At 51.4% G+C, this 23,354-nt stretch overlaps 2 protein-coding genes across 2 annotated transcripts; one reads left to right on the forward strand and one right to left on the reverse strand.

Moving 5' to 3' along the window:
• Positions 1-159: 159 nt before the first annotated feature.
• Positions 160-16,186, forward strand: CIMIP2A (ciliary microtubule inner protein 2A). The gene is made up of 8 exons (XM_075112542.1): positions 160-181; positions 4,043-4,130; positions 5,289-5,482; positions 9,079-9,392; positions 10,357-10,474; positions 11,661-11,755; positions 13,669-13,786; positions 16,098-16,186. Exons 1-8 carry the CDS (start codon positions 160-162, stop codon positions 16,184-16,186), a joined length of 1,038 nt encoding a protein of 345 aa, XP_074968643.1.
• Positions 16,174-18,491, reverse strand: TUBB4B (tubulin beta 4B class IVb). Its single transcript, XM_075112541.1, has 4 exons — positions 18,208-18,491; positions 17,991-18,099; positions 17,809-17,919; positions 16,174-17,387 (listed from the first exon to the last, which is right to left on the reverse strand). The coding sequence occupies exons 1-4, from the start codon at positions 18,262-18,264 to the stop codon at positions 16,327-16,329; spliced, it is 1,338 nt and encodes a 445-aa protein (XP_074968642.1). The 5' UTR covers positions 18,265-18,491; the 3' UTR covers positions 16,174-16,326.
• Between the last annotated feature and the right edge of the window lie 4,863 nt (positions 18,492-23,354).

Here is a 23,354-nt window from a genome sequence, read left to right on the forward strand (position 1 = left end):
GTCTGTGGCCCCCAGGTTTGGAAGGGGCAGCCACTGGCTATTTAAAGGAGTGAGCTTTGAAGCATTTCTGAAAATGCTGGGAAGATGCTGGCCTGAGCCTCCTCAGGAGCCGAGGAGGATGGTGGGACCTGGGACAGCCTGGGGTCATGGTTCAGAGGCATGAATATGGTGCTGCATTTCAGTAAGCAATTTGAGTTTAACATGAATATGAAAATAGAGGAAGATCTAGGCTGGGAGAGACCTTTTGTAGTTCCTAAACCAATTGTCCACTAAAAGCTGAGCTAACCTCAAAGCTGCATTGGGGTGCTCAGGGTGTTCCCCAGCCGAACCTTGAAGATCTCCAAGAATGGAGGTGCCACCATGTGCCAGGGCTGTACCTCCCCCCTGGGGGAGAGTTTTCTCCTTGCATCCAGCGGGCCTTCCCCTTGTTGCATCTCGTGCCTGTTACCCCTTGGTCTTCTGCTGCGCACCTCTGAGAAGGGCTGTCGTACACCTCTCAGACCCATCTACCCTGCAGACCTGGGGTTGCTGGAGAGGTCTAACCCTGGTTAGAGCTGAGGTATTTGGCTGAACTCAAATATATTTTAAAAGCTTGGAAATTCCAGATCTCCCGAAGTGTTTAGATACCAAGGGCAAGAGTCGAAGCAACATTTTTATCTCCTCAGATACAATTTTGGGTGGAGTATAGGCACCTAAACAGCTGAGAACAACCCTCAAGTACTCTGTGATTTCTGGTTAGTAGCTTTGAAATCTTAGAATGATTCTGCCGGCCATGTGGCTGAGCTCTTCAAGGCCACAGAGGGACTTGGGCAGTGAAGCGGGCTTGCTGCTGGTGGTGTAGTTGGTGGAAGTGACGCTGGTGCTAACAGGTGTAGTGGTCTTTGACTTGAGGACACACTGGCCACAGTGGCTGTCCAGTGAGCAGGAGACTTGTGTTCTGGGCCTGCCTTCAGCTGGAGGGGGGTGAAATCCACCGCGCACAAGGCAACGTGACCATGTAATGTTGGGAAGAGGAGCAGCCTTTATTCCGTGTGAAGCAAGGCAGCGAAGGATTGTATCCTTAACAGCCAGACCAGGAGGGCAATGGGGAGTAGGGAGAGGAGGGCTGAGCCTTCCACCGCAGCGCGGTGAATCCTCAAGCTTCTGCCTTGGCGTTTCCTCGACAGAAAGGTGCGCACGTGGCCGTGGGTGTGTGGACAGGGCTGGCCTGGCCGTGGATGGGCTGTACCAATCACCGGGGCACACGCAGCCTCCCGAGTTGTGCGTGTTAGACGTGAACTGTGCCGTAAGCACGTATTTGTGCTGGGGCTGCTTACAGGGAACATCTGGCGCTACTCTCCCAAGGGCTACGAGCCTTCAGGAAATCCGACAAATGCTATAAAATCTCCATGCTCATCCAAAATTTGCAGGTGGGGGGGAAGAAAGACACAGAAAAAAGGTCCAGAAAAACCTGTCAAGCCGTGCGCTGCAGCTGGAAGTGCTGTTGGGCACCGACATCGCTCCCGGCAGCATCACAGAGGTTTCCCGGGTGACCACATCGTGCTGCATCTCCTTCCTCCCACGCCCGCCACCAAGCGCTGCCGCATTGCCATGGCAGCCCCCAAGGGAAATAGCCTCTTCCCTCCCAATCCCTACTATGTCCCTGGGTAAGTTCTGAAGTTCATCCAAAATGTCTGTTCATTTCCAATGCAAATAGCTCCGGTTGGGATCATGCAGTATTTATGATTCAGGATATTTTGAGTTTTTTAAAAAAACTATTAAATATTCCATGTAACAGTGCTCCGAATGAGACAGGGCTCCAGGATAAGAAGCACCACCTCGTAACAGTGTATAATTAAAGACCATGCCATAATGCACTGAGGGTAAAGTCAAAATTTTTCTCCCCATCATCCCCCTACCCTGTCCCTTTTTTTTCTCCTCTTTTTTTTTCTCCTTGTTTTAAGCTGCCTAAATGTTACCAGGTCTGCTGTACAGGGTTGGGCTTCCAAACTGTCATAACTTTTGCATCAAGGGTGTTTGAAGATCTCCTTTGAGTAAATAATTGGATAGACATGATATGCTCTTGTCAAATCAGTTGGAGCACAGTCCTGCTGCCAGATCCGAGCTCTTCAAGGAAGTCAGGGACTCTGTGGATGCTGATGATCTGGTTGATATGTGGTTAGATTTTTTTAAAGGATTTTTGTAACCTCCTCCTCTAAAGGCTTGGAAAGAAGAAACCAAGCTGTCATGGGTAAGAGGTAACGAGTTATTGGTTAAAAGGTAAGACACGAGAGGCAGACCTAAGTGGATAGGCTTTGCAGTGAAGTAGAGGAGTTGTGTGTGGGGTCCCCTGCTGACCTGTGCTGGGAGATGTGGTCCGTGACGGACATAAGTGGGCTGGGAAGGGCTGGATGGCCACCGAGGGAAAACTTCTGTTGGTGCAAAAATCACTTGGATTCGTCCAGCCTGCAGGTAACTCTGGAGGACGTCGGGACGACCTCCCAGGGCGGAGGGGCCGGTGGCAGCCCAGGCTGCAAACCTCAGCACAGAGAACACCAGCCTCATCCCGCAGGGCCGTGGGAGCAGCGCAGGTACGGGCAGGAGGCAGGCAGATCCCGAGCTGCAGATAAAGGGCGGAGCGCGTTTCCTTCTGTAACGATGCCCCTGCGGTGATGATCAGATCAGTCCTTCCCACTACAGCAATATGCAGGACTCTTCCATTACTGATACACGTATCTTCCAAGCTTACATAAGCTCTGGGGTCGGGGGTTTTTAACACGTCTTTGCATTGCAGCAGTTGTCTGAACGATGTGATGGGTTACTCCGTGCGTGCTGTCGCCCTGTCAAAGCTGTGCGCTGACAGCGGCTTGGGAAACAGTAACAGCAAGGAGGGAGCTGCGGCTGGGCTTGCACCTCCAAAAGCCTCAAAAGCTTCCCTTGCCCACTCCTGCCTGCAGATGGAAGCCCCCAGAAGCAGCTTTGAGCCCTGACACTGATGTAGGGATCAGCCACTGAAGGCAGGAGGAAGAAGAACCAAATTCTGCCCCTGCTTTCGGCAGTGCCATGCAGGCTCATAGCGTCACCCCGAGCCCCAGAGGAAGCCCCCGTGGGTGGCTGAGGGTGTTGCTTTGCATCTGCTTTGGGCGGCTGAGCACAAGGAGGAGCTACCTTAAGGGCATTGCCAGAGCCCAGGCTCTGCTGCTGGCAGATGGTGCGCCCTGTGCCGGGGTGCCGGCAGGAGGAGGGGGAGGAGGAAGATGCTGCATTGCAGCACCTCGCCAGTTGTCCCATGTGCTGTACCCGGCTGTGCTGGTGAATCTGCAAATGCAATGGGGACATCAAAATAGGTGGCTGTCACTTGGGTTGGGCAATTGTCACAGCCAGGGCTTTGAAAATGCCACTGCAGTGCTCAAGAGTAGTGGGAAGCCAAACCCAACACGCGGGATAGTTTGGGAAGGACTCGGCACACAGAGAAGGGGTAAACACATGAATCCCGGGCACAGCTCTGCCTGCCCCATCCTGGCTTGGTGGAGCTGGGAAAAGCACGGAGCCAAGCAAGGACAGGCCCAGGGCCAAGGCTTTTCCCTGGCTATTGGGAAGGCAGAGCAGGCTTAGGTGACGCAGTCTGGGGAGTGGCGATCGAAGAGATATGACTGAGTAAGAGAAAAGTGAAATGGGGCTCAGCCTTGGGAAAGCAGGTTACTCACTGCTCGCCAACGACGTTTGAGATTAGTGGCTGCAGTGGCTCAGCATGAACTACAGAAATGGGCTGTATCTCTGGTTTCTTAATCAAAATACCAAGCAGGAGAAGGTCAAATAGTTCTGCAGAGACTGGTCTCTTCCCCAGCAGCCACAGCTTTTATCAGCAGCACTTGTAATTCACTCTGCGGCAGATCCCTCTGCCATAAACCCAGACTGACTTGCCTGAGCTCCTCAGATTACCTTGCTTTTAATTGCTTATGAATTGAATCCTTTCTCAGCCCTACCATTATTTTGTTCATGATCAAAATCCCTCTGGCCATCCTATAATTATTCAGGCTATGTCATTTGTGCTCTTCCTCAGCTTTATCGTCCCAGCGTAGCTTCCCCGTGTTGCAAGAGGCATTGAAAATCAATGGGGACGAGCCACTGAGCTCCTCCAGCAGCTGCTGGTGAGAGATCCTGCATGCAAAGTGGGAAAACTTGCCAAGTGTAAATGCATGGCTCCGCTCACTGTTGTTCAAAGTATTTGGAAGGGAAAGTACTTACTCATCATCTTATGATCCTCATGCATCATCCAGCTTTATCCCCAGATACACAGTGGGATCATTGAATATTTCTGTCTATACATTGTAACTGGCAGCTCTATCTTCTTCAGTGGTGGAATAACATCATCATTAGGAAATTTGAATCTGGGAATGGCTAAAGTTTCTGATCTGTACTGGTGGATTTGGGAGCAGAGCCAAAGCTCCAGCACCTGCCCTACCCTAAGCCACCAAAAAGTCATGCTGCCTGTCCCAGGCCACGGGGAGTGGAGAAGCAGCGTGTTGCTACACACCCTGCACGAAGCTTCCCTAAAAAATCGAGTGATGTTTGTTACTGGGGCTGTGTAGCTGCCTGCCTGCCCATGCAATGCAGTGCCTGGGTGGGTTGGTGAGCCCAGCCCCGCTCCTTGCTACAAGGGCAAGAGCAGAGAGGTTTGGAGAGTACAAGCGATTTTTCTGATTTTTGAGTTTCAATATCGAACAAGGGACGCTAGGAAATTCGCAGTAAGTCACTGCATTTTCAAATAGGGATTGCAAAATTTAAAACTGAAGCATGTTTAACTGGAAATAATACTTTAACTGGGGGGCTGTCGATGTCAGTGCTGTCAAAGCGACTGCAGCCTTTGCTGTGCTCCCGCTGTCAGCTTTCCCATCCACGGGTGCTGCTTCAGCCACTCTCCCTGACCTCGTCCGGTATGGGAATATGGGAACTGTGAACTGAAGCACAAGCCTGTGCCTATACACGCCTGTAGACCTATGCGCTAGTTTTCACTCTGGTATGTGAAAACATGCATGTGCAAACGCACACGTACCCGCCTGGCTGCGTGCGTAACCGCATGCATCTTCTCAGTGCTCCCTTCGTGCTGCTGCTCCAGTGGCATAAACGCATTCACGCGCGCAGGCGCATCCCTGTGCGAGCACCTTCCCTGGGCTCACGTACTCCCAGCCACGTGTGCTCCTGGACGTGGCCTTTCCAGCATCCAATAGCTCTAAAGCAGGTTATCCTACCTGTGGGCACCTTCTGGTGCCCTCTCGGTGACTGCTCTTTTTTTGTTCCCTCCTCAGCTATGGGGGCTTCATCCCTCAGTATAACTATCAGTTTGGAGAAACCTTTGGCAAAACCACTTACCGCCTGCTGACGGATCCTGGTGTTGGGAAGAGCCCTCGCCCCTTGCTGGCGCCGCTGCACAGGCAGAAGTTCGTCGAGGACTTCAGCGGGGTGAAACACGGTGTCCAGGGTTATCGCCCTGGGTGCCCAGGTGAGCAGGCCCTGGGTCTCGTCCCTTCGCCAGAACGGGCTCTGCTAATGAGCGCAGGGTCAATCACGAGCAGTGGGGTCTGTGCCCGTCCTTGATAGGGTCCTGGGGCGACATGGGGTATTTTCCATGGAGCAATCATAGCCCTGGTGTAGGCGCACGGACACCCAGAGGGCAGCACCGGTGCGGAGTCGGACACTCAGCCTCAGCTGATGAGCACGGGGCTTCTCGCGCTGGCGTCTGGTGGAGTGGAGGGGACGATTTTAGTTCCCAGGTTATCTTCAGTTAGATGACGATAAATGATTTTATGGCATATTATGAACTCCTTCCCCCAGTCTCCCATATTCCTGTTGTGGTTTAATCCCAGGCGGCCACTAGGCCCCACACAGCTGCTCACTCAGTCCCCCACAGTGGGTTGGGGGGGAAAAATCAGAAGGGTAAAAGTGAGAAAACTTGTGGATTGAGATAAAATCAGTTTAATAATTGAAATAAAACAAACTAATAAATTATAATGAAAAGGAAAATAATAAAGAGAGAGAAATAAAACTCAAGAAGGGCAAGTGATGTAAATGCAAACAATTGCTCACTACCAACTGACCAATGCCCAGGCAGCCCCCGGGCAGCGTCCCCCCCAGCTCTGTATGCTGAGCGTGACGCCTTGTGGTGTGAGACCTCCCTTGGGTCGGTTGGGGTCACTGTCCCAGCTGTGTCCCCTCCCAACCCCTTGTGCCACCCCAGCCCCTCGCGGGTGGGGTGGGGTGAGGGGCAGGAAAGCCCTTGGCTCTGTGCAAGCCCTGCCCAGCAGGAATGAAAACATCCCGGGGTTATCAACGCTGTTTCTAGCACAAATCCAAAACACAGCCCTGTACTAGGGAGAAAATGAACTCTACACCAGCCAAACTCAGCACAATTCCACAGGCTGTCTCTCTGGGGAAGGTCAGCTCTGCTGCCTCTGACCCCTTCCCGGCTGCCCTGCCTGGTGCAGAGCTCATTCTGCTCAGAGCTCTTACCCGCTGCTTGCAGCTCATTCTGCATCTTGCTGCTCCCACCTCAGCTCAGCAGAAGGGCTCGTGTGCCCTTCCCTTCCCACCTTCCCCGCTTCTGCTAATGGGCCCCATCTCCTCTGTCAGACACCGAGATATGCTCATGTAGATTCCCAGCGCTGGGAATTTGCAGGGCTCTCCTACCGAGTCACAGCCCTTCCGGGCAAAGCGCCTGGTCCCTGTTGGCCCAAATCAGGCTATAGCAGCAGCCGCACCGTGATCCCGATCAGCCCCTCCTGGGGACGTGCCAGCCTCTGGAGACATTTGCCATGTACCACATAACAGGGCTAAGCCAGAGCTGTCGTGGTCGCCCTGTTTGGTCGGAGTGAGTCCTCTCCTGGCTGAACGCAGGGGTAACATGCCCGGGCAGGACCTGGGTCTTCATTTTCCTGGGGATGACCACACCAAAGCGAAGCTTTCCCATTTCTCACTGGGAATTCGTGCCGCGTAGCTTCTTGCAAACTTTTGGCGTCTCTGTTCTTCCTAGCCATGTTTTCCAGGATCCAGGTCTCCACTACACCGGTGGTGTTCACAGGCTTAATTCCTGGACATTTAAATTTGCATTTCCTTGGACTAAAATGTAGTTTGGATGGACCCAACCAACCAGTTGGCCTAGTTGCTCTCCCTCATTATCCTGTCCTCATTCTTGTTCTCTCCTTTATGTTACCTGCCAATGTTTGCAGCTGGCTGTTCATGTTTGCTGCTCGTTGGTGAAATGCTGAAGAATGCAGCCACAGGGAGCACCACGCTGCGCTGGTATCGCTTCATCGACAGCTCCTGCTGTCGAGCTGTCAGTGGGCGAGCCCTAAAACCCTTCACTGCAAGTTTTATTGGTACTGCCTGGCATCCTTCCGGGTATTTTACAAGAAAGAGCTCATGGCAGTGTTGGCTCTGTGTGGTTGCCTTCAGCAAACTCAGTCTGAAGACTTTTTCTCAAGGTCTATTTTGATAAAGCCTGGTTGATGGGCACCAAGTGTATCACTGGTTTCTATCAGCTGAATCCCTTGTTTTCTTGCTGGAAGTTGGGTCAGGCTTGGCTGGTTGGGGACATCAACCAGGGTTGTGCTGGATCTCCAGGGGTGGCTGTGTTGGCATTGAGGGGTAATAGCACAGGGCAAGTGTGCAGGCACCCACTCCCCAGGAGCCTGGACTGAAAACACGAGTACTTACTCAATTCAAATGCAGGGCACGCTCCTCATTTTTAATTTAGTGCCTTACCGTGCAGCCTTTCTGAATCAATAAGCTTGGAAAGCCCAGGGTCATTATAAAGAGCTAATACAGATTTCTCAAGTATAAAACAACTTCATTTTTTCCTTTTCCTTTGGTTTGTGGAATTTAAAAAAAAAAAGAGCAGATGCAATATTTTTATTAATAATGAAGGAAACACTAAGATAAACCTGCTTTAAAATTTGCACACTGGATTGAAAAATCAATTTCATTGACGATTTGTCTTAATTTTGTCACTGGCCTGGACAGCACTTAGTAATGCAGTTACATAGAGTATATATACTTTACAAAGTTATATATAGTGTATATATACTTTATATTGCAATTATAAGCAGATGGAAAACTTAAATTCCCATCAGAAGTTTTATACTTCTGCAGAGAGGGGCAAATTTTGCTCTGCGCTGTTTGAGCTGGGCAGCTGTAATTCCCTGGGACTCTGCAGATGAATCCTTCGCTGGCAGACGCTGTCTCATATCTGGGGCTTTGAGTGTGATACAGACGTCCACCAAACACAAGGAGGTTGGGGAAGGCTGAGAGAAAATGACCTATGAGAACAGAAATGGAAGGAATTTGGTTTGTTCAGAAAAGACAAGACTGACTTCGTAACAGTTTTCCAATAAGGAAAATGCTGTTGCGGGGTCAGAGCGACCATCCTCGATAACCACTGAGGAGGGGGAGGTTGGTGTCGCTCCTGGCACAGAGCAGGAGGAAGCGCCCAGGCTGGAGCTGTCGTATGGGGCTGGGGCAGCCGGGGGAGCCACATCACAGGATATTTTTAAGGGAAAGGCAGACCAAAGTTGCCAAGCTTGGCTGTCCCTGTGGAGTCTCAAGCTGCAGGGCGCTGTCCCCAGTTCACAGCGGAGATATTTAGCATACACTGGGTGTAAGATGGTTTTTTCCAGCTAGTGTAACAGCAGACCCTTTCCTTGACAAGCAGCAACGGTCCCAGTGCAAGAATTCCTTGGGGGGGGTGGGGTGGGGGGGGGTGGTCTGTGTTTGGGCTGTGCTGATGCAGCTACGTGGAGAGAAGGGTATGGTTTTTTTTCCTCTTCTTTATAGCTTGGCTGATGATATTTTACAGTTTAGGTGTCACTTAGAGTAAATTTTAAGTTACTGAACTTCTGTTTGTGCAGTTTTTCTGTGCAGGATGGCATTTTGGATGGGGCTGGTGGCACTTGCAGGACACATTCACAGCCCATGGAATGCTGTCGACCTGCAGGCTCCTTCCCTTCACCGCAGAGGGGCGGTGGGGGCTGAGGTCCAGCGGGATGGGAATCCCTCACCCTCGTTCTGCCGCTCCTTTCTCTTAACTCAGTGTCTGTCCCGCAGGGTACTCTCCCGATGACGAAGCTGGTGCTGCAACAAGCTTTCCTGAACCAGTCCTTGGGCCAAAACTGTCCCCGCTGGGGCCAGGGCCGGCAGAGGAAGAGCTGATGACGATGCACGTGGACCCCGTGCTCCAGCATCATCCCAGCCAGTACGTCCCGAGGACACAACTGCCTCAGGGGTACCCATGGAGGATTTCACGCCATCCTGTGTCTGAGGGGCGAGAGTGGCGATTGCCTGAGCTAACCCCAGCCTGTGGACAGGGAAAAAGCTGCGGACCCAGCCGGCTCGGCGGTGCCTTGGCAGGAAGCAAACTGGTGAGTGGTCTTGGGTGGAAGGGACGTGTGGTAAGGGATGCTGCTGTGGAGAGGTGAGGTTTGGGGACTGGTGGGCATGGAAGGGCTCTCCTCGGTCCAGGGGTGCGAAGAGAGAATTTCATATGGGTGTGGATGGCAAGGATGGAAAATTTAGTGTCATGTAGAGAAATACCAAATACATAAATGTTTCTAGCAGTAGTAAATCCCCCACATCTTCAGGAAATTGTTGTAATCATTAATTACTCTTCCTAATCAAAAAGACTTCTTATTTGGTTGAGTTTTAGCTTCAGATCCTAGTCATTAGATCTTGCGTTATGCTGTGCTACGCAGCCAGGCTTGTGTTTCTGTCAGGTGAACTGGGAGGCCTGCTGCTGTCCTCCTCCTCCTCCCAAAAAGAGAGCGCTCCTGGTGCCTCTGGTTACGTGCCGGGTTTCTGATGCCCTAACTGCTCTCACCTGAATGTCCCACCAACGCTATCCCTCGTTTATACACAAGCACTGGGATTTGCCTATGGAGCTGGGTGCTGGTGTCACTTGGGACCAACGTGTTTGAGCCCTTATTTCTTCTGGAGCCAGAGACAGCATTTGTCACGTTCCAGCCAGCCGGGGCTCTGCAAATCCCCTCAAGGCAGAGATTAGAGATTTGACGTATCAAGTCAAAAGCTGGCTTGGCTATAAATCCCAAGGAGGGGCATTCCTGCTCCTTGCTCTAGAAACAGATTTGTGAAGGAGCTCAGTGCCCAAAGCAAAATCCTGGGGATTTTGCAAAATTCTGCATACGGAGAGCTCATCTAGTGATTTGACTTTACCAGAAATTCTTGGAGTAGCTCTTAGTGTAAAGCCAGGAAGAAATGGAAATGGCAGTTGCCATTCACAGGTTCTGGCAGTGATTTAAGCAATGGAGCCAAAGGAGGAAGCAGCTTTTACTGGTGTTTATTTTATTTTATTTCTGCTTTTATTTTGAGCCTGTAAAAATGGAAAGTGTGGCTGTGCCAGGAGTGGCTGAAACCACAGATGTGGAGCAACATAATTGGTTACCAAAACTGGATGTACCAAATGCGATCCAACAGAAAGTCATTCCAGGTAAAAAAGACGGAGGTCATACGCAGCACGAGTCCACCTCAACAAATCGTGTCACCGTTCTCCCCCTGGGGAAATCTCAGACATGTTGGCCAGTCGCACCAGCTCCTTTGAACACTTTGGGATGAAAAAAGTCCCAGCTCCTCTCCATGCAAGGGTGTAACTTTGGGATGCTGTCACCCCTGTGGATCCCGCGCTGAGGGACGTGTGCCCATGGGCAAGTGGAAGGGATGCAGGAGCCACCTCGGCTCCCCACGGCTGCGGGGCCAGGCTAGGAAATGCTCCAGAAAGCAAGGAGCGCCGGGCTCTGCACCAGCTCCGGCAGCTTGATATGAGTATCTCTTATTGTTGAGGTAGTTAATTCTCACCTAGAAATAAGAGGGTTTTCTGAATCATCAAACCAACACACAGTGGTGTATTGCACCATCATAAACATATAAAACTCTGTTTTACAAGGAGAGTTATGCTCTGTAAAGTCTCCACTTGCACTGGAAGAACGTTCCTCTGCAAGGAGGAAAATTAGGAAGGGTGATGCATTGGAATCCCCCCTAAAGGGTGCGACAGCAGCAGGAGGGATACTCTGCTCTGCGGCGGACCTCGGAGAATACAGGGGCTGCGTGTCAAAATATTTCAGACTCGGTGAAAGGGTGTCAGTATTTTAAGATGCAGAAGAACAATTCCTCTCTCTCCAATGCATCCCTTTGGGAAGAGGGAGTTCTGGCTGCTTTTAGGTTGTACCCCTCTCTCCATTTTATGTAGTTTTAGACTTTATATAGTTTCTGTCTTATAACTGGTGAAAACTTGCTGGATGGACAGGGCGAATGAGGTAGGAAGGTTGGACACCTGGTGGATAGCCCCTGAATTAAACTGGGAGAGAATGTGACAGAGCTGTTGGTGTAAAGAAAGGACTATAAGAAAATGAAATGTTTCTTCAATACCTCGTGGAGACCAACAGAAGATCAGTTCAGTCCGATGAGTTTTCCTTGGGAATCACAAAAAAAGACACTTTCAGAAAAGATACTTCCCATGTCAGGGTTAATTTTACAATTTAACTGGATGAATTTTCCCTTCCGATACTCTGCTAAGGTTTTATATTTATCCCAGCCTCTTCCACCTCCAGACTGGTTGATCCTTAGACAATACGTATGTTCTCAAGCAGAAAAACATTCTCTCCTGTCTTCATCCGAAGGGTATGCTGGATTCATCCCCCGCCTCACCTGGATCCACGGCGTGAACTACATCCAGGGTGTGAAGGAAGCAATGAACGAATTTGACCGACATCAGGTAGATGATATGCACAAATCTTATTTCAACAATATAACGTTGGTGTTTGATTCATCTACAACACCAAAAGTGGTTTCATTTACAGTAGTAGTATTAGAACTGTGGTTATAAATACAAGCAAGATAAAACACTGTTAGGTAACATGTTGGAAAAATCATGAGCAATTAAATTTTGTAACTTGTTTCCTTGGGACATTAAGGGGATAAATGAGTTCATAAAAGGATTAAGCAAATCTATTGAGGGCTGTGTCAAGGGTGGCTGTTAAAAACATCGCTCTGAGTGCAGAAACACAGGATGCAACTATCTGCGCTTCCCTTATGCAATATGTCTTCCCTACCTGGATGGCAGTGCTGGATGGCATCCTGGGCTGCTTGGATGGATATTTCCCCCTTTCAACTGGTTGTAAGGCTTTTTTCTTTACTAACATCATTTGTCTTAAAGGGATCTAGATCTTCTTTCTCCTTCTCTTGGGAAGGATGCAGAAATAGCCCTACTGAAAAACTATTTTGTCCCCTTGCTGTAAGATCTCCCATGTAATGCCAAATAATCCTCCTACATGGGAAAATGAGATCCCTCCCCCAGCAGTTAATAGTTTGCATTCAAAGCTAACATTTCTTCCTGCTACCGCGATGGAGTGAGATCCCTGGGATGCAGCCGTCCTGCTGGTCTGGTGCCGGTGAGGGCTGATGGGCTCGGTGACACAGCTCGTTAAAAGCAGGTTACCGCATTTCCAGCCCTTTCTGGTCACCAGGGCTCACTGCAGTGCTGTCGTCCCAGAGCGCAGGGGTCTGATGTAGAAAAAAGTCCAAGATTGATGATCGTCAGCTCAGAGAAACTCAGCTGGGAAGAAATGACTCAGCGCGGAGAGCAGCAGGGCTGACAGTGCAGCCTCATGCTTGGGCTGAAATGTATTTCCCTGTGCTGGCTTCCTTATCCTTTCCTTCTGCTGTCAACAGGAATTGAAGTGAAGCAAACAGAACGAAAACCAGGCATTATCAAAACTAAATCTGCTCTTTGCAAAGCCTTTCTGCCCCTGATTTCTTAAGACACATCTGCCATGTAGTAAATCAGCGAGGGAGGTGTGTCTCCATTGCAGGGTTCAGCAGGATCCAGGCTCGCAGAGGTTAGCTGCAGCACATCAGATGCTGAGGGAATACAAACACGCTAAAAAAAAATAAATCATACTACATTTCTAGCTAAGATGGCTTCTGACTTCAAGCCACTAATCTTCTGCCCTAAATCTCTGTTGCCCTAGGTTACATACTGGGATGTGCCATGGATCATTGCTTTCTGTCTGCAGCAGGCAAAATAATGCAATCCTCTCACTTCAGTGCTGCGCCTGAGGAATTGCAGCAATTGCTCCATCATCAGCCACAAAATGGTTCTGATGGCCCCACGGTGCGCTTGGCTCCGTGAGCCCGGTCCCTTCAGCACCGAGCAGGGCACGGGCCGAGGAGAGCGACGCAGCCTTAGCGGCGCCTTTAGGGGTTTTGCTGCTGCAGAGATGTGCAGAGCTGCAATATCCATCCCCCGGCACAGCCCCTTATCTGGGTCTGACCTCCGAGGGCCGGGACAGATCCGGGAGATGATTTACACTCTCCCTGCAGTTAACGCTCCCTAAGCCTTCCTGTTCCTCCCAGCCTGGGAATTACTGGCTAATCACCATCGGTGGGATGCACAGGAAAACAAAACCAGTTGAAAGGGGGCAAACCAAACCACGGCAGTGCAGAGTCACAGCACAGGAGCCCACGAGGCACGGCCCCTACTCCAGCCACTGCTGCTGGCTCGCTGTACCTTGGCTTAAATATGTTCTCTAATACGGAGTCGAAGCACACGGCTTGGGTAACAATATGGGTTAAAATTAACTGTACTGTGTTGTTGGAGTGGGTATTTTTTGTTTGTTTGTTTTCCAGTTCTTGCAGAGAAACCCAGCTTGCAGCTTTGGCAAGAGCTTTCCCCAAACATACTGGCCTAACAACAGAATTTACACCAGTGCTGGACTGATACCTTCGTACATGGGCTTCGTACCAGGTAAGTTTATCAGCTGCCAGAAAAGGAAAGCCGCTAATACTAATCACTGTCATTAAGCAGTGCTGTTATTAGCTGTAGTGTCGTAGCAAACAATGACTGCAACGCTCCACATGGGTTTCCAGTCTGTGCCGAGGTGCTGGAGCCGTGCCACCCCCTGCCTTTCTGCAGGGGAGCCCAGCGGCCTCGCCGCCAGCCTGGGCTGGGGCAGCGCCTTCCTCTGGCTCAGGCCCCGAGCCCCTGCTAAGGCACAGGCGGCTCGGGAACACCCCACCTGACACACGGGTGCGGTACAATTTCTTTGTCAGGAAAGCGATGCCGTTGTAACAAGCTTAAAGTCTGATAAAAAGTAAAAGGTAGATGATACAAGGGGGTTGAGAAAGCGCTGGAAAAAGGCAGCGAAATGGTATTAGCCATCAACGCACGCGGGGGCTACCCTGTACTGGCTGCCTGAGCCTTGTCAGTTATTGGTGTCTGCAGAAAGGAATTCTGTGTATGGTGAGGGGAAGGTCCGCCCATGCACCTTGAAAGCGTTAAGGTATCAGGCTAAAATTTCAGCAATGAATATCGCTGTCTTTGGCCACAGCAAAGCCAAGAGCCCACAGCTCAGTAATGTGGGGTGGGAAATGATGCAGCTAAGCTAGAAAGACCCAAACTCATAGCTTGAACTTAATGCAAGGCAGAGGAGAAAAATGGTAGAAGACGCAAATGCAGTAGAAATGAAAGCAGAGAGTGGGGAAACAGCCATCCTGGCAGGGGTGGGCTGTGGCTGATACCAAGGCTGAGCCCAGAGAGGCGAATGTTGAGTCAGTGAATGCAGAGCTGGAGCAATGGTCCAAGGGAAAGGGTGGAAGCATCTTGCACGCCGATGGCTGCCATCGGTGAGGCTGGACAGGCCTCCTGGTCACAGGCAAGGAGAAATACGGTCGGTTTGGTCTCTGTCACCGCACTCCTGCTCCGGGGAGAGGACAAGCGCAGCAGCTGCCGCCCCCGGCACGTGACACTCGCCTCGCACGGCAGCGCTGGGGGTCTCACGGCAAATCCCGACTGCCAGGCGCCCGTTTCCTCTGCTTGGGGAGGGCGGTGGGCGCACTCTGCGCGGCCGTCGCCTGCAAGCTACAGCCCCCTGGAGCGAGGCTCTTACAAACTAAGGGGTAGAGCGGACTCCGGTGTTAGCACTTACCCATGTGTTTTGGGGGGACAGTGCTGGTGTGCCCTCGGCGACTGGCAGGCCAGGGAACACACCGGCTTCAGTGTGTTCAGAAAAGGAGGAAGGAAAAAAAACCCACCCTAAAACCAGGGACAAAAATCACCTGCTTAGAGCCTTACTTCAAGCTTTAAAAAAATCCGTTGCCACCCCTTCACCTACAGAGGTATTCTGTGTAGGTCTGGAACCGGGCACCTGTCTCTGTAGATGGGCTGATTTCACTGCCCCAGGAGCCGGTGCCATTTTAACTGCTCCAACCAGTTCAACTCTGGAAGGAGAAATTTAAGACAGAAAAACTTAACACACAATATCAGTTACAATTAGGAACACTGAAGAGAATTTCTTCAGCAGGAAAGCAGCCTGCTCGCTCCTGTCCGTCCAGGTGTGTCACTCTAGGTAACACCGGACTGGTTCCACAGTAAAACTCTGCTTTGCCAGTACAGGGTGGTTTGGTGTCAGGCGTTCAGCTCGCCTCACAGGCAGAGGCTGCAGCAACACCTGATTTAAAGTCTCTACATGCGCATTTTAAATAATGACTCCAGCAAGGCTGAGCTCGTCAGGGTCACTTGTCCTCAGCAGCAGGCGCAGCACAGCTCGTCACAGCTGTCCCCGAGGCTCTTGTACCAGGCCTCAGGAGACTGATCCTGCTCTGGGGCTGCAGTGGGTCAGCCAGGGCAAGACCAGCCTGTGCCCTGCCAGAAGCACCCACCTGTGTCCCAAAGGCAACTTGCCCACACCACCTTGTTGCCCAGGCAGGCAGGGTAAGCCTCAGCTTACAGACACCCACGTGTGAACCCATGCCTCCCCTCTGCTCGGGAGAGCTGCTCAGCCTGTAACCGGAGTCCATGTGCAGGTGCCTAAATTTAGACCCAGCTTGGAGCCGAATTCCACCCTCCCTGTGAGGCAGCATATCCCCCTCCGCCAGCGCCCTTGATTACGAGGGAAGGGTAGAGAATCCCTTCCACCCTCATGTTGCCAGGAGCAGGACTGCCACCACAGCCAGGGGCACAAGCACCAGGCACCCACCTCGGGAGGCAGGGCGAGAAGCGTGCTTGCCCCAGGCGAGGTGGCAGGGCTTCTGCCAAGTCCATTATTTTTCTTTTCCAGACCTCCGACACACCTACGCGCTTACTTTTGGGAACAGCACCCGAAAAGCTTACCAGAAGGAACAAAGGAGACGAGCTTGTGCACTGTGAAAAATGCTTTAATGGTGCCTGTACAGCATTTGAAGTGACTTTGAGACAGGAAGAGGAACACAACACAGACAGAGAAGTTTTGAATGAAAGAGTTCATACAGCTTTAAACAAAATTTACAGGTGTTCATCTGCATAGCTTTTTACTCTGCCTCTTCCTCAGCCTCCTCCTCAAACTCCCCCTCCTCCTCAGCTGTAGCATCCTGGTACTGCTGATACTCAGACACCAGGTCGTTCATGTTGCTCTCGGCCTCTGTGAACTCCATCTCGTCCATGCCCTCGCCAGTGTACCAGTGCAGGAAAGCCTTCCGGCGGAACATGGCCGTGAACTGCTCGGAAATGCGTTTGAACAGCTCCTGGATGGCCGTGCTGTTACCAATGAAGGTGGCAGACATTTTCAGGCCACGAGGTGGAATGTCACAGACCGCCGTTTTAACGTTATTAGGAATCCATTCAACAAAATAGCTGCTGTTTTTGTTCTGAACGTTCAGCATTTGCTCATCAACCTCTTTCATTGACATACGGCCTCTAAAAACAGCAGCTACGGTCAGATAGCGGCCGTGACGTGGGTCACACGCAGCCATCATATTCTTTGCATCAAACATCTGCTGCGTGAGCTCTGGCACGGTTAAAGCACGGTACTGCTGGCTCCCGCGGCTCGTGAGCGGGGCAAAACCAGGCATGAAAAAGTGCAAACGGGGGAAGGGAACCATGTTCACCGCCAGCTTCCGCAGGTCGGCATTAAGCTGGCCTGGGAATCGCAGGCAGGTGGTGACACCGCTCATGGTTGCCGACACTAAATGGTTCAGATCACCGTACGTTGGAGTGGTTAACTTCAGTGTTCTGAAGCATATGTCATAGAGGGCTTCATTATCAATACAGTATGTTTCATCTGTGTTCTCCACAAGCTGGTGCACCGAGAGGGTGGCATTGTAGGGCTCTACTACAGTATCTGACACTTTAGGGGAGGGCACAACACTGAAAGTATTCATAATTCGGTCTGGGTACTCTTCACGAATTTTGCTGATGAGGAGGGTACCCATGCCAGAGCCTGTACCACCACCGAGGGAGTGAGTAAGCTGAAAGCCCTGGAGACAATCACAGCTTTCTGCCTCCTTTCTTACAACATCTAACACAGAATCAACTAATTCAGCACCTTCCGTATAATGGCCCTTTGCCCAGTTGTTTCCTGCTCCGCTCTGACCTGGAAGAGAGCCATTTTCATATTAGATTACGGTCACCGCTTATTGCTTACAAGCAAAGCTTAGGAGCATCAGGCTACAGAGAAACCCCACAAAAGCTTTCGTTTTATCAAACGCGGAGCTGTGGTTTCACACAAGCACCTTTGGAATAGCTCGGGAGGTAGACAGAAAACATTCATTATCAATGAGACAGCATCCATTTGATCTCTTCTGGTTTTACGGAGGCGGTAATGGGAATCGGAAGAGCAACGACCTCCGGCGCCTTCTCGGACCTGCTCTCCCGGCAGCTGCCCGAGATGAGCCCCCGCCCGGGGCCGCGCTCGCCGGGGGAGCGCGTGGGGCTGCGGAGCTGCGGCCCGGCCCTGCCCACCCCACCCCGGCCGGTCACAGGGCAGCTCCCTCCCCCGCTCCCGCCGCACTCACCGAACACGAAGTTGTCCGGCCTGAATATCTGCCCGAAGGGCCCGGAGCGCACCGAGTCCATGGTGCCGGGCTCCAGGTCCACCAGCACGGCGCGGGGCACGTACTTGCCACCTGCAAAAGAGGGAGACGCCGTGAGCGCGGCGGCGGGGGCGGCCCGGGGAGGGCGGGGCGCCGGGCCCTACCTGTGGCCTCGTTGTAGTAGACGTTAATGCGCTCCAGCTGCAGGTCGCTGTCGCCGTGGTAGGTACCGGTTGGGTCGATGCCATGTTCGTCGCTGATCACCTCCCAGAACTGCCGGGGAAAATCGCATCAGGGCCGGCTGCGGCCCCGGCCCCGGCCCCGGCGCCGGCGCCAGCGCCAGCCCCAGCCCCCCCGGCCCCCGCCGACCCCTGCCCGCACCTTGGCCCCGATCTGGTTCCCGCACTGCCCGGCCTGCAGGTGCACGATCTCCCTCATGATGGCGGCGGCACAGATCTCTCCCACTCAGCACCACTTTTCCCCCAACTGACTGACGTGCGTGAGGCAACCGCCGAGACTTATATAGCAGCGGAATGCGCGCGCAGCCTTCTTTTACCCGCCCAGGCAGCCGTTCACAGCCACTATTGCCTACTCATAACGAGGCTCTACAAATGAGGCGATCTGGTTGATCGGAGTGCTGTCATTCAAATCATTGGCACCTCTTTGCTCCGCCCACCTGTCTGTTGATTTTACTGTTAGGCAACCGGGGCCCGCAAATGCCCGCCCTACTCGCTCAGAGCACCCCCGATTGGCTTAATTGAATGATTGATGTCGAGCGCGATTGGCTGTCGGCCTCAGGGATGAGCTAACGTCATTTGATTGGATGAAAACAAAGTGTCTTAGTAACCGTCGCAATGACTCCGCAGCGGACCCTGGGCGGTGGCTCGCGCAGCCGCTTATTCCCGAAGGCGGGTGCGCATTTTGCGTAGGCGGCAGCTCCTCCTTACTGCGGGAGACAGGGAGGGCGGTTTCCGGGGAAACCTGGCCGGGCCGTTCCCCCGCCGGTCCCGAGCATCACCCCACCCCCTCGCTGCTCGGCTCCGCTCCCCTGTCAGGACCTCCCTCCCCCATCCCGCCGCCTCCCCGGCCCATCCCGCCGGCACCCTCTTCCCTTCCCCTCCCCCGCCCTCCGCCGGCCCTGCGGCGCTGCGGCGGCACGCTGGGGGCCAGGGAGCCCGTCTGCGCAGGCGCGGGCTGCGGCGCCGTTCTAGCACTTTCTGGCGCGCGGCCGCCTGAGGCGGCGGGGCTGGGCGGGTGGCGCCATGGCAACGGCAACGGCGGCGGGGCGGGGCGGGACGGGGCGTGGGGCTGCCCGGTGTCCCGCCTCGGCTGCGGGGGGCGGGGGAGAGCCGGGTGGCGGCAGCGGTAGCGCGCGAAGGCCCTGTGCTGCGAGGGGAGCCGTTGTGTCCGCCCCGGGGGAGCCTGCGTGAGGTGGCGCCCCCTCACAGGGCCGGAGGCGGGCGGCTGCCTCACCGGGTCCTTCCGAGGGTGCGCAGAGCAGCGTTACACAGGTGACACCTCTGTCCTTGGCTGGATGTGTGTGTTGCAGCCCCGTCATGAGGCAGTGAAGCATCCCAAGCCAAATAAATGCTTCCCTCACTTACCTTTTCTTTGTCTCTTACTCTGCCATACTCTTCGCCTTCTACCACCCAGCTTAGTTAGCACGTTCTTTGCACAGACAGTCCACCTATTGGTCACAGCTTCTAGTGAGTGTACTTTGATTGTCGTTTTAGCAGAGCCTTTTTATGATTGTACATATTCATTAGGATGCCAGCAAGGTCTGCAAGTCCTAGCATCTCCTCTTGTTTCATAATGGAGCTAAAACTTGAAAGAGGCTCCTAATTGGGTTCTCCAAACCTAGCTAGGCTGAAACTGTTGCCTTGATGTGGGAGCGGACTGAGGCAAAAGCAGCAAGTGACCTCAACTCTTTCTACACAAACAAAGGCTGGCACTGTGCATCATGGAGGCATTTGTATAAGGCAGAGGTACATTGTGGCTTGTAAATGTAGCCTGATCAGTGCTTGGATAACAACTCGCTGTTTCTGTGATTGGGTCAGGTGATGAGGTGAGCAGGGGAAGAATAACTGTGAAGACTTTGGCTGGAGGCAGACTAGCCTCTGGTAGTTGGCTTAATAGAAAGGTTATGGTGATTGATATTTCTGGCATGTAATCACCGTGTTCCCCCACAGGTGCTGGAAGGAGCCCAGGAGCACTGGGAACAGCCCCTGAGAAGGTCCTGGGCAGCTCCAGGAGGCCCTGGGAGGCTTCATCAGCCCCAGAGGTGCCCAGACAGGACAAGGAAGACACACGTATGGCTCCTCCTCCACATTTGAAGCCAGAATGTAGGAGGTTTATACAATTTCGTTCAGGATAGCTGAGTAATGCAAAGGCATTAGGGTCCAGATTTATCCCACCTAATTATAGATATTGATTCGAATAGCCAATGCTGGGCTGTGTTCGTGCCAAAGTCAGTGGAAAGGGACGGCTTGGCCCACTCCAGCTCCGAATAGCCCTCTGACAACACCCTTCTGTCTCTAAAGGTGTTTGAGGTGACAAAATCCAAAATCCCAGTATCATTTAAGTATCAAAGGCAGCCAGGATGAATCTGGATCAGACTTGCTCAGGACTTCATACAAGTCTGTAATAATCAGTAAAGACAGCTTTTCTTCCGGGATGTGATGCCATCTCTTCAGAGTAACCTAAAAAATGAATGCTGCCTTCTTTATGATTAAAAAGAGAGAATGTAGCATGTCTTGCCTGTGTTCTGCTGTCTAGGAAAGTACATTCAGCATAAATTCTCATCAAGGCATACTCAGAACAGCGTCAGCAAGCTTCTGTGCTTGTGCAGCCCTAGAAAAGCATCCCTAAAATGGATCAGGAGGAGCCACTGCAGGGCTAGCAGGAGGTTTGCTGGTACAAGCGCTGCTGTATTTAATGCATGTACAGGGTTTTTTTTTAGCCAGGCCCAGAAAGCGAAGGACTGCGCATCAGTTGCAGAGATCTATTTCCTTACTTCATTAGAAATTGTGAGGCTTTGTAGCCGGTGCTTCTCATAGCTTGTGCTTCAGCAGCGCTGCCTTTAACGTTTGGGAAGCTGTTCTGTAACCTGCAGAGAAATGGTTGCCACCCCAGTGTTCCCCGTGGCAGGAAAAAAGTGAGAATACTCTGCTCAGTTAAGGCTTCTGATATCTCTCTCCAAAATGTTGGCAGGATCACAGCCAGCAGAGCCAGGGGTAGTACCCTCTTGGGTAGCTACAACTTTGCTCCTGTGATTGAGCCTCCAGAGATTTCCCTGGGAGATTCAGCCACCTGAAGATCTCTGGGTTAGGAGGCACTTCAGATTATTCATGCAACATTTATTTTTGCTAATTCTATCCCAGTCAGCCAGTATTTCTGTTCCTAGCTACATGCAGATCCACAGGAAATGACAATTCTATTTTAAATATTTTTGCATTTTTAAAATTAAATTAAAATGCCAGTATTTCTAAGCGCTCTGTCAGGAGGAACTCAGCCAAGCTGCCAGGAATCTCTATGGAGAGCTGCTGACCATCTCAGCTCTGCAACTTCCAAAGCTGTGGCAGCCCAGCAACCTAATTAGTACGTACCAGAAGGTGAGCTGGGAAGTAACGAGGCAGGTTTCTGCCAGAACCTTGTCTCACACAAAGCATTCCTTCAAAGGCAAACTGTACAAAACACTGACAACCGGGCAAATTCTGGGAGAAAAAAAAATGGTCTTGCCTGAACAAAATGGGTAAGTGTGTTTCTAATTGTCACCAGTTTAGTGGCCAGCCTGCACAGAGGCGCTGCTGCAGATCCCCCGGGCAGGGAAGCGGGGGGCAGCTGGGATAGCAGAGAAGAGAACAGCTTGACCAAGGTGGGGAGGTACGTGGCTCCCACATCGTGTTTTCATGGAAGACGTCTGTTTTATCTGGTATTTGATTTCTCTGAAAGCTCTCCTCAAACCCTGCTGCAAATGACAAGCAAGGAGGTTTCATCTCATTTAGGTGGTTCTAAATTTCCCATCTGTAAATTTGCTCTATCAATTAATGGCTGTAACAGGGATACTAGGAAACATTAGGGGCCACTATTACAGGGCCAAAGTCCCTGGGTATAATCCAAAGAAAGACATGGTAGTGAAGTTAAAAGTAAGTTGGAAATTGTATTTCTGGTTTGTTGAACTCTTTATTAGTTATTTTAAAACTTTTTATTGTAACTGGTTTGGGTTTTTAAACTATTTCTCCCGCTTTCAGCATGGAAACAGATTTTACTGTGAATACAACTGGTTTTAGCAGAGCGGGGAGACACTTTTTTGAGTATTGCATTCCCCTTTTACTGAATCAGGATTCTTCATGTGCTATGGGGCATATAGAGACGATTCCTCCCCTTGGCAGGCATGCAGACAAGGGCTATAATTCTCCTCTTGATGCTTAACCAGCAGGAGAACAGCCTGTGTCTCTGAAATAGCATCCCAGCCTAAACTGAGCCTAGTACCTGGGGCTGGGGTGGCGTTGGAGCTGGCAGGAGCCCAAACAGAAATCACAGAACTAATTCTGTTTATATAGGTAAAAAATCTGAAACCCTGAGTTCGAGAGAGGGACACTGCAGAACGAACGTACGTGGGAGTCTGCTTCCAGCACTGAAAAGCTTTTGGTGTTGGGGTCGTTCCAGGTGTATGGTAACATGGAAGTGTGACGTGGGTACGTGCAGACCTTTTGTCATTCTTGTCTTTCTGATCATTACTTCTAAGGATAAACAATACTTTGTTTTCCAGAAATTATTGCTCTTGAGAGATGGAAGTTATTGAGGGTGAGGAGCTGCTTCTGGTGAGTGAGAGGTGCAGTTGTGGCATTCCGCCTTGGGATCGAGTCACAAGTCCATCCAGGCCAGTGTCTTGTCTCTAATGACCAGCAGCAGTTGCCAAAGAATAACAGGGCAAACGCACACAGATGTGGCAGGTGGTTCAGGCAGTTCTTTGGCCACAAACAAGTAACCTTTTGTTTAATAGCCCCAATGGATTATTATGAATTTATCTAATCACCTTTTGCAGCCATGTAAACTCTTGGCATAAAGAACCTGCTGTCATGATGAGTCCCATGGTTTAACCACAAGCTGCATGGAAGAGCTCCTTCCATTTGGTTTGATGATTTCTACTGAGCTCCTTAGTTCAGAAGAAGGTTGTGAGCCTGTCATTTCAAAGCTTGTGCTCAAAGAGTCTTAAATGTTGTCAGTGATTACCATGAAAGAGAAGATAATGCTAACCAGCTTTTACTTGATGTGAGGTTCAGCATTAATTGGCAGTTTACATCTCCTTCGTGTTTAAAGTCAGTGAACTTTGAGCACTGTTCCTGTAAAGTTTCCCTCATTCGGTTCCACAGCTCCGCTGCTGTACATTGCCCAGCAATAAGCCCCATAGGTATCGCCTTCTTTCACTTGGGAGATTTGTTTCTCTGGAGAATTTCCACCAAGAAGTGGTGACTAATTTGATCATGAGGTGCGCATATGGTGACACCCCCTGCTGTGAACAAAAA

Source organism: Phalacrocorax aristotelis, chromosome 17 (assembly GCF_949628215.1).
Source record: "Phalacrocorax aristotelis chromosome 17, bGulAri2.1, whole genome shotgun sequence".
Lineage (NCBI taxonomy): Eukaryota > Metazoa > Chordata > Aves > Suliformes > Phalacrocoracidae > Phalacrocorax > Phalacrocorax aristotelis.

Coding starts and splice junctions, on each gene's coding strand:
- CIMIP2A (XM_075112542.1), top strand. CDS start 160: ATGAATATGGTGCTGCATTTCA. Junction 182..4,042: donor GAATATGGTGCTGCATTTCA/GTAAGCAATTTG, acceptor GCTCTTCCTCAG/CTTTATCGTCCCAGCGTAGC. Junction 9,393..10,356: donor CCTTGGCAGGAAGCAAACTG/GTGAGTGGTCTT, acceptor TTTTATTTTGAG/CCTGTAAAAATGGAAAGTGT.
- TUBB4B (XM_075112541.1), bottom strand. CDS start 18,264: ATGAGGGAGATCGTGCACCTGCAGGCCGGGCAGTGCGGGAACCAGATC. Junction 17,920..17,990: donor CTACTACAACGAGGCCACAG/GTAGGGCCCGGC, acceptor CCTCTTTTGCAG/GTGGCAAGTACGTGCCCCGC. Junction 17,388..17,808: donor GCCGGACAACTTCGTGTTCG/GTGAGTGCGGCG, acceptor GCTCTCTTCCAG/GTCAGAGCGGAGCAGGAAAC.